Raw genomic sequence first — 10728 nt, forward strand, 5'->3', positions numbered from 1 at the left:
TGTTCCTCCCTCTTAATCTCTGGGTGGCTGCGGAACCTAGTAATAACATGAGTGTTCAGGAGCTAGTTTCTCGTGTGGATCAGCTTGCTGCTAGGGTACAGGGTATTTCAGATTATACTGTTGAGACTCCTGCCTTAGAACCTAAGATTCCCACTCCTGATTTTATTCTTTGGTGACAGATCCAAATTTTTGAGTTTCAAAAATAACTGTAAACAGTTTTTTGCATTGAGACCCCGGTCTTCTGGTGATCCCATTCAGCAGGTTAAAATCATCATATCCCTGCTGCGTGGTGACCCACAGGATTGGGCATTTTCCCTGGAAACTGGCAATCCTGCTTTGCTTAATGTTGATTCTTTCTTTCAAGCATTGGGGTTATTGTATGATGAGCCTAATTCTGTGGATCAAGCTGAGAAAATCTTGCTGGACCTGTGTCAAGGTCAAGAAGCGGCAGAATCGTATTGCCAGAAATTTAGAAAATGGTCTGTACTGACTAAATGGAACGAGGATGCCTTGGCGGCAATTTTCAGAAAGGGTCTTTCTGAATCCGTTAAAGATGTTATGGTGGGGTTCCCCACGCCTGCTGGTCTGAGTGATTCTATGTCTCTGGCCATTCAGCTTGCGCGAGCGCAGAGTTGTGCACACTGTGGCGTTGTCCTCTGAGCGGAGCCCTGAGCCTATGCAGTGTGATAGGATTTTGTCTAAAGCTGAACGTCAAAGATTCAGGCGTCAGAATAGGTTGTGTTTTTACTGCGGCGATTCTGCTCATATCATTTCTGATTGCCCTAAGCGTACAAAGAGAATCGCTAGTTCTGTTACCATCAGTACTGTACAACCTAAATTTCCTTTATCTGTGACCTTGATCTGCTCATTATCATCATTTTCTGTTATGGCATTTGTGGATTCAGGCGCCGCTCTGAACTTAAAGGACTTAGAATTTGCCAGACGTTGTGGGTTCCCCTTGCAGCCTTTACAGAACCCTATTCCTTTAAGGGGCATTGATGCTACACCGTTGGCTATAAATAAACCTCAGTTTTGGACACAGCTGACCATGCGCATGGCGCCAGCCCATCAGGAAGATTGTCGTTTTCTGGTGTTGCATAATTTGCATGATGATATTGTGCTGGGTTTTCCATGGTTACAGGTACATAATCCGGTGTTAGATTGGAGATCTATGTCTGTGACTAGTTGGGGTTGTCAGGGGGTTCATGGTCACGTTCCTTTGATGTTAATTTCCTCTTCTCCCTCTTCTGAAATTCCTGAGTTTTTGTCAGATTTCCAGGATGTATTCGATGAGCCCAAATCCAGTTCCCTTCCACCACATAGGGACTGCGATTGTGCTATTGACTTGATTCCAGGTTGTAAGTTCCTTAAGGGCCGACTTCTCAACTTGTCTGTGCCAGAACATGCCGCCATGTGGAGCTATATTAAGGAGTCTTTGGAGAAGGGGCATATTCGGCCATCTTCTTCACCATTGGGAGCAGGTTTTTTTTTTTGTTGCCAAGAAGGATGGCTCTTTGAGACCCTGTATTGATTATCGCCTCTTGAATAAGATCACGGTCAAATTACAATACCCTTTGCCTTTGCTTACTGATTTGTTTGCTAGGATTAAGGGGGCTAGCTGGTTTACCAAGATAGACCTTCGAGGGGCATATAATCTTATTCGTATTAAGCAGGGTGACGAATGGAAAACTGCATCTAATACGCCCGAAGGCCATTTTGAATACCTTGTGATGCCATTCGGACTCTCTAATGCCCCATCTGTGTTCCAATCCTTCATGCATGATATCTTTCGGAGTTATCTTGATAAATTCATGGTTGTATATTTGGATGATATTTTGATTTTTTTCCGATGATTGGGAGTCTCATGTGAAACAGGTCAGGATGGTATTTCAGATCCTTCGTGATAATGCTTTATTTGTGAAGGGGTCAAAGTGCCTCTTTGGAGTGCAGAAGGTTTCTTTTTTGGGCTTCATTTTTTCTCCCTCATCTATAGAAATGGATCCGGTTAAGGTTCAGGCCATTCATGATTGGATTCAGCCCACATATGTGAAGAGCCTTCAGAAATTCTTGGGCTTTGCTAATTTTTATCGTCGTTTCATTGCCAACTTCTCCAGTGTGGTTAAACCTCTGACCGATTTGACGAAGAAAGGCGCTGATGTGATGAATTGGTCCTCTGCGGCTGTTTCTGCCTTTCAGGAGCTTAAACGCCGATTTACTTCTGCCCCTGTGTTGCGTCAGCCGGATGTTTCTCTTCCATTTCAGGTTGAGGTTGACGCGTCTGAGATTGGGGCAGGGGCCGTTTTGTCTCAGAGGAATTCTGATGGTTCCTTGATGAAACCGTGTGCCTTCTTTTCTCGGAAGTTTTCGCCTGCGGAACGCAATTATGATGTCGGCAATCGGGAGTTGTTGGCTATGAAGTGGGCATTTGAGGAGTGGCGACATTGGCTTGAGGGGGCCAAGCACCGAATTGTGGTCCTGACCGATCATAAGAATCTGATTTACCTCGAGTCTGCCAAACGGCTGAGTCCTAGACAGGCTCGAAGGTCACTGTTTTTCTCCCGTTTTGATTTTGTGGTCTCGTACATTCCTGGTACTAAGAATGTTAAGGCGGATGCCCTCTCTAGGAGTTTTTTTCCCTGATTCCCCTGGGGTTCTTGAGCCGGTCGGCATTCTGAAGGAAGGGGTGATTCTTTCTGCCATCTCCCCTGATTTACGACGGGTTCTTCAGGAATTTCAGGCTAATAAACCTGACCGCTGTCCAGTGGGGAAACTGTTTGTTCCTGATAGAAATCACTTTACTAGTCCACCTGAGGTTCATTGTTCTGTGTTGGCTGGCCATCCTGGGATTTTTGGTACCAGAGATTTGGTTGGTAGGTCCTTTTGGTGGCCTTCTTTGTCGCGGGATGTGCGTTCTTTTGTGCAGTCCTGTGGGATTTGTGCGCGGGCTAAGCCTTGCTGTTCCCGCGCTAGTGGGTTGCTTTTGCCGGTCCCTGAGAGACCTTGGACGCATATTTTTATGGATTTTATTTCAGATGTTCCGGTTTCCCAGAGGATGTCGGTTATCTGGGTGGTTTGTGACCGGTTTTCTAAGATGGTTCATTTGGTACCTTTGCCTAAATTGCCTTCCTCTTCTGATTTGGTTCCGTTGTTTTTTCAGCATGTGGTTCGTTTGCATGGCATTCCGGAGAATATTGTGTCCGATAGAGGTTCCCAGTTTGTTTCTAGGTTTTGGCGGGCCTTTTGTGCTAGGCTGGGCATTGATTTGTCTTTTTCTTCCGCATTTCATCCTCAGACAAATGGCCAGACCGAGCAAACTAATCAGACCTTGGAGACCCATTTGAGATGCTTTGTGTCTGCTGATCAGGATGATTGGGTGGCTTTCTTGCCATTGGCCGAGTTTGCCCTTAATAATCGGGCTAGTTCTGCTACCTTGGTTTCGCCTTTTTTTTTTTTTGTAATTTTGGTTTTCATCCTCGTTTTTGTTCAGGGCAGGTTGAGCCTTCTGATTGTCCTGGTGTGGATTCTGTGGTTGACAGGCTGCAGCAGATTTGGGCTCATGTGGTGGACAATTTGGTGTTGTCTCAGGAGGAGGCTCAGCGTTTTGCTAATCGTCATCGGTGTGTTGGTTCCTGGCTTCGGGTTGGGGATTTGGTCTGGTTGTCTTCCCGTCATGTTCCTATGAAGGTTTCTTCCCCTAAGTTCAAGCCTCGGTTTATTGGTCCTTATAGGATTTCTGAGATTATCAATCCAGTGTCTTTTCGTTTGGCCCTTCCAGCCTCTTTTTCCATCCATAATGTGTTCCATAGATCTTTGCCCATTGTTCCCTCTGTTGATCCTCCAGCCCCGGTGTTGATTGATGGGGAGTTGGAGTATGTGGTTGAGAAGATTTTGGATTCTCGTTTTTCGAGGCGGAGGCTTCAGTATCTGGTCAAATGGAAGGGTTATGGCCAGGAAGATAATTCTTGGGTTGTTGCCTCCGATGTTCATGCTGACGATTTGGTTCGTGCCTTTCATTTGGCTCGTCCTGATCGGCCTGGGGGCTCTGGTGAGGGTTCGGTGACCCCTCCTCAAGGGGGGGAGGGGGTACTGTTGTGAATTCTGCTCTTGGGCTCCCTCTGGTGGTTATGAGTGGTAGCCCAGCATTTATCAGGTGTATCTATATTTTGCAATTTGGGCTGGGCTATATAGCCTTGCTTGATCTTTTAGTCAGTGCCAGTTGTCCATTGTTTTTGGAGGATTCACATCCCTTCTGGTCTCTCCTGTTTGCTGTGCTTGCTTTTCTTCTAAGATAAGTCCTGGCTTTGTTTTTGCTGTCCACCTGCTGTGGACCTTATAGTTCTGTGCATTTTCATGTTTTTGTCTTGTCCAGCTTAGTCTGTGAAGGATTTTTTGCAGCCTAGCTATTTCTCTGGAGATGCAGATATACCCTCCATGTCTTTAGTCAGATGTGGTGTTTTGTATTTTCTGTGGTGGATATTTTCTAGTGTTTTAATACTGACCGCATAGTACTCTGTGCTATTCTTTCTTTTTAGCTAGTATGGCCTCCTATGCTAAATCTTGATTTCATTTCTGCGTATGTTATTTCCCTCTCCTCTCACAGTCAATATTTGTGGGGGGCTGTCTTTCCTTTGGGGATTTTCTCTGAGGCAAGATAGGTTTCCTGTTTCTGTCTTTAGGGGTAGTTAGTTCTTAGGCTGTGTCGAGGGGTCTAGGGAGTGTTCGGTACCCCCACGGCTACTTCTAGTTGCGCTGTTAAGTTCAGGGTTTGCGGTTAGTACAGGTTCCACCTTCTCTAGAGCAGGGGCCCCCAACTCCAGTCCTCAAGGCCCACCAACATGTCATGTTTTCAGGATTTCCTTAGTCTTGCCCAGGTAATAATTGCATCAGCTGTGCAATGCAAAGGAAATCCTGAAAACATGACCTGTTGGTGGGCCTTGAGGACTGGAGTTGGGGACCCCTGCTCTAGAGTACGTCTCATGCTGCTCCAAGGCCACCAGATCATAACAGACATGGACCCATTTGTCATTTTTACCATTTCATAATGTTCTGACACGTAGTCTGATCGTTCCTTATGTAGGTTATTTTGCTATTGTCGCTTGTGGATTGAGGCCTTCAGTCTTTATCTTATTTTTACCTGTGTTATGTAATGTCTTCATAAACATGATGAAACAAAAGCTTACATGGGTCCCAAAAGTCAGTCCTCATAATGATCTGTTTTAGGCCACATTCACGTTCAAAACCAGGAGTGGGTGATAAATCCAGAAGTGTTGCATGTGTTTCTATTATACTTTTCCTTGGATTGCCCAGCTCCTGGTTTTGGCTTACAGATACTAAAGTACTGACTAAAAACTGAACATGGGCACATAGCCTTATTGTAGATCTACTAGCCCACTTCTGGATGATCTGGGAGCGCAGTCGTGCCTCTGTGGAGCATTCTTGGCATACATAACATTTGGATAAACTAGATGAGCAGGTTTTTCATCAAGATTTTGTTCCTACCTGCAGATAACATGCTAATCCTGTATGGTAGTTTTCGGGTGAGTCCGATACATTGCCTTCCATCTGAAGTGGATAGAGATATGTCTGGTTGATATCCCAGGGAGCTCATTGTTACCCAAAGTAAAAACCAAAGCTTAAAACATTTTAAGATGATTGGTGTTTTGTGATACAATACTTAAAGGATTATGGTCACACGTTACCATTTTTATGCTGCTCCATTGCCTCCAAAATGTGCAAAAACTGCAAAACTTTGCAATAGGCCTTGATGAAAAATGCTCCATCATTTCATTTTTACCTCGCCATGGTAACAGACTACAAACAAACCCAGCGTAGTCTGATCATACAGTAATATTCACTTACAAATAATGTTTTCCATGATTAATCCCCAAAGCTGACAATCATTGGTGGGGACTGGGTTATACAGAGCTCATGAATATGTAGGTTTACCAGCTGTTTTTTTTTTTAATTATTCTTTATCTGGAGGAGGTCAAAACTACAGCTAACAGCACAGTAAGTGATATATCACTGGAATCGGGGTCTCTAGCTCTACAATTTGCTATTCTCAGATTAGGTGGAAAAAAACCTGGTGACAGATTCCTTTTAAGGATACATTAAGAGGAGGAGAGGCCGCATAGCAAGAAATTGTAATAGGTGAGGGCATGGTATTTTTGTTGCCTCAAGGGTTATATTTTTTTTTAGGATGAAGGCAACAAGGACGTGGATGTGTGGTTTGAATAAGAGAGCAGAACTAAAGCTACGGCTACACGGCGGGTTTGACCATGACCGTTCACTCGGTGACTTACTACATCGTGGTGTTTCAGAAGTGAATGAAATTGCATCGTTACACCTTCACTACCGAGACCAACACGTACGGTAACAAAAAAAACCAATGAAGCCCGGCTTTTTGCGCTTTGCTTATCGCGGTCACAGTAATTTAGGTGCAATACAACTCCATTCCTTTTAGTGTGCCATGATGTAGCAGCGGCAGAGAGTAGACTTCAGTCATGAGATGGTTGTTGCGGCCACAGTCGCCATCTAGTCCTCGCCTAAAGGTTACACTGAGGCAACGGACTTGGAGTCATTAATTGTAACGGAGGAGTCTGATGGGACGGTTGAGTAAGATGGAGGAAAGATGATAAATTTTAGGAATCCAGAGGAGGAGAAAGGATGTAACCGGTAGAAATTCTGGGATTTTGCACACCAGAGAGAAGTTTGAACTGGACCAAAGGGAAACAAGAGTAGTAATTCGAGACCATAGCTGGACCTTGAGGAAGGGTCAAGAATTTCTTGAGGATGGGATTATAGTTACGGGTTTTGAATGAAGAGAAGACATCACTGGTTAAAAGCTGAAGGTGGGTTACAGCTGGGATATGCCCAGTAGTGATGTTGGGTAGGAGGTGGCTTTGGACATAAGCCACAACAGAGCTACGGAACGCAGGGTTAAACAGGGGATTGTCCTTCACAGAATTTGGAAATTCCCTTTAGCACAGGAATAAAATGCTGAATCAGAATTTCCAGAGAGTTTCCTACTCAGGCTGTTAAAGGACAGGCTTGACTTCCATGAGTATCGTCACTTTCAGCACCATACTCTTCATTAGAGCACAGACACTGGGAAACCCTCAGGGGATGATTGTCTATTGCAGATGACTTTTGACGGGATCGTTATTCATGGTGTTCTCCGATACAAAAAATAAAAAATAAATAAAAAAATAGCACAAATCTGTTCTATCACAAGTGCCCGGATCGACAAAAGCAGACGTCATATCAACCATGTCTACGACATAACATACTTCTGAAAGGACAACCCCTGTAGTGGTTTCTCCAAAGAATCTCTGATGATACAACCAAAGGTGACGGCAACTTTCAGAAGGCAGCCACATCCTGACCAAGCGCCAAAAGGGACGACACCCTTAGACGATCTTTTAAACTTGAACATTCTCAACCTGATCATCTGGCCTCGTTAAAATAAAAACGTCTAGACATAAATCTGGTGCCGTTCCGGAGGTGTCAGAACCCACGTGTGGTTGTGGTGTCACTATCCACGCCTTCGGACAAATCACACATCAAGAGGAAGTTAGAGAGCAGCTACAGCCCTGGCTTCCTGTCAATGTTCGATTTGTCCGAAGGTTTGCACAGTGACGTTGTCGCTGTTTGGGGGCAGGGCTCAGATTACATCATAAACTCACATGAGCCCCGGGGACGCAAGGGCCAGCACTACCGGAATGGCACCAGAGGCGACTATAGGCGTTTTTATTTTAACAGGGACAAATATGTGGAACTAGATGGTGGCCCGATTCTAACGCATCGGGTATTCTAGTATATGCATGTCTACGTAGTATATTGCCCAGCCCACGTAGTATATTGCCCAGCCAGGTTTGTGACAGGTTAAAAAATAAACATATACTCACCTTTCCGAGGGAGCCCTTGTAGTCCACGGCAGGTTCCGGTCCCAGGGTTGGTATCAGCGCAGGACCTGTGATGACGTTGCGGTCACATGACCGTGACGTCATGGCAGGTCCTTCTGCCACCGGAACCTGCAACAGAGGATGGCGGCCGGCGCGAGCGGAAACGGAGGGTGAGTATAGCAGGTTTTTTTTTTTATTATTATTATTATTTTTAACATTACATTTTTTACTATTGATGCCGCATAGGCAGTGTCAATAGTAAAAAGTTGGGGACACACAGGGTTAATAGCGGTGGTAACGGAGTGTGTTACCCGCGGCATAACGCGGTCCGTTACCGCCGGCATTAACCCCGTGTTAGCGGTGACCGGAGGGGTGTATGCGGGCGACAGCCACTGACTGCGGGGAGTAAGGAGCGGCCATTTTCTTCCGGACTGTGCCCGTCGCTGATTGGTCGCGGCAGCCATGACAGGCAGCTGGCGAGACCAATCAGCGAATGAATAACCGTGACAGAAAGACAGACAGACGGAAGTGACCCTTAGACAATTATATAGTAGATGAGAAGGGGGTGTTCTAGTCGTGGACAATCTCTTTTAATGGTCATTATACTTTAATAAAATGTTTGCTGAAATGAATATTACGAGCAAATATAGGAAACAATGTAATATATATCAGAGGGATCGGCTTCTTTCTCTGCTTAGGAGCCATTTCTGCTCCAGAACTCATTATTCATTCTGAAAAGGAGCTAAAATCCATCTTGGTTAAAAAAAAAAAAAAACCATTACCAGCTGACTGGAATCAAATCACCGGAGCCTACTGAAATCTACAAAGATTGGGGTACAGTGAGAAGCCCACACAGAACCTTTTATGGCTTTCTAGTAAGTGTTTATCTCACCCTAGAGCTAGAGTCACAGTTACATTGCTGAGTACTGGCTGTAATGTCGGTAATGTCTTCCGTGCTGTGCAGTACAGAGACAGGAGATGAGGAATCCCCGATATGTGTGTGCTAAGTTTTGGAGAAAATTATAGGGGTTTATCTGCACCCATCAGCTGCAGGATAACTGGATTTTGGAAACGGAGCCTGCAGACGGGAAAATTGGTGAAAGAAGCAGGATTCACATCATCTACCAAGTGTGAGAATTATTAGGCAAGTTAGTATCTTGACATTTTCCAACTCCGCACTGTACAAACATGAATGACTTTTGGATGGCGCAGATCAGATGATGTGTACTTGTGTAATGAGGGACGGTGCAGAGGGAGGGGGAAGAACCGAGAGATGGCGGAGGGAGGGGGGAAGAACCGAGAGATGGCGGAGGGAGGGGGGAAGAACCGAGAGATGGCGGAGGGAGGGGGGGGGGGGGAAGAACCGAGAGATGGCGGAGGGAGGGGGGGGGAAGAACCGAGAGATGGCGGAGGGAGGGGGGGAAGAACCGAGAGATGGCGGAGGGAGGGGGGGGAAGAATCGAGAGATGGCGGAGGGAGGGGGGGGAAGAACCGAGAGATGGCGGAGGGAGGGGGGGGAAGAACCGAGAGATGGCGGAGGGAGGGGGGAAGAACCGAGAGATGGCGGAGGGAGGGGGGGGGGGAAGAACCGAGAGATGGCGGAGGGAGGGGGGGGAAGAACCGAGAGATGGCGGAGGGAGGGGGGGGGGGAAGAACCGAGAGATGGCGGAGGGAGGGGGGGGAAGAACCGAGAGATGGCGGAGGGAGGGGGGGGAAGAACCGAGAGATGGCGGAGGGAGGGGGGGGGAAGAACCGAGAGATGGCGGAGGGAGGGGGGGGAAGAACCGAGAGATGGCGGAGGGAGGGGGAAGAACCGAGAGATGGCGGAGGGAGGGGGAAGAACCGAGAGATGGCGGAGGGAGGGGGAAAGAACCGAGAGATGGCGGAGGGAGGGGGGGGGAAGAACCGAGAGATGGCGGAGGGAGGGGGGGGGGAAGAACCGAGAGATGGCGGAGGGAGGGGGGGGGGGGAAGAACCGAGAGATGGCGGAGGGAGGGGGGGGGGGGAAGAACCGAGAGATGGCGGAGGGAGGGGGGGGAAGAACCGAGAGATGGCGGAGGGAGGGGGGGGAAGAACCGAGAGATGGCGGAGGGAGGGGGGGGGGGAAGAACCGAGAGATGGCGGAGGGAGGGGGGGAAGAACCGAGAGATGGCGGAGGGAGGGGGGGGAAGAACCGAGAGATGGCGGAGGGAGGGGGGGGAAGAACCGAGAGATGGCGGAGGGAGGGGGAAGAACGGAGTGATGGTAAAGGACGGAGTAATGGGGGAAGGGGAAGAATGGAGTGACAGGGAGGAGGTGGGAGAATGGGGGGCTGACACCTTATTACTGTGGGCACTGCAACTCCCATAGAAATAAATGGAGCAGAGGCGTCTGGAGACCCCCGCACTGGGACTGCTGGACCCTCACATCACACAGTTCCATTCCTATAAATAGGATTTATGTTTTTGCAGGGTGTACACATTTCTGCCACTAAATCTGCCGAGTGGACAGCAGTGCTCTGCGGGGGCACACACCAAACATAGAGGGGCAGTTATTGAGTTCATCCAGTTCCTTAATGGGCTCATCACCTCCTGTACTGGGGAATCTGGGTGACAACGATACTGGGAGGATTGGGTGACGCTCCCATCCCCGGCAGCAGCACGTACTCACTTGTTGCGCGGCACCGGCTCCGCTCTCCCCGGGGGCTGCGCTCACAGGTCGGCGCCGCTGCTCCCCGTCTTGCACCTCTCCTGCCGACAGGTGAGTACTGGCGGGGCTGACACCTGCCACACAGCCCCGCCTACCATCACGTGACTCGGGCCCCTTATTTACATGACTCGACATG

General features: G+C 47.8%; 1 protein-coding gene across 2 annotated transcripts in view; it reads right to left on the reverse strand.

Moving 5' to 3' along the window:
• SH3YL1 (SH3 and SYLF domain containing 1) overlaps positions 1–10707 on the reverse strand; it is a 133747-nt gene extending 123040 nt beyond the window's left edge. For both annotated transcript variants that reach the window (XM_069727990.1, XM_069727991.1), the window contains exon 1: positions 10554–10707. In XM_069727990.1, coding sequence (XP_069584091.1) covers position 10554 — 1 coding nt within the window. In that variant the 5' untranslated portion in view covers positions 10555–10707. The remainder of the gene's footprint in view (positions 1–10553) is intronic.
• Between the last annotated feature and the right edge of the window lie 21 nt (positions 10708–10728).

This window comes from Ranitomeya imitator, chromosome 5 (genome assembly GCF_032444005.1).
Source record: "Ranitomeya imitator isolate aRanImi1 chromosome 5, aRanImi1.pri, whole genome shotgun sequence".
Taxonomy (NCBI): domain Eukaryota; kingdom Metazoa; phylum Chordata; class Amphibia; order Anura; family Dendrobatidae; genus Ranitomeya; species Ranitomeya imitator.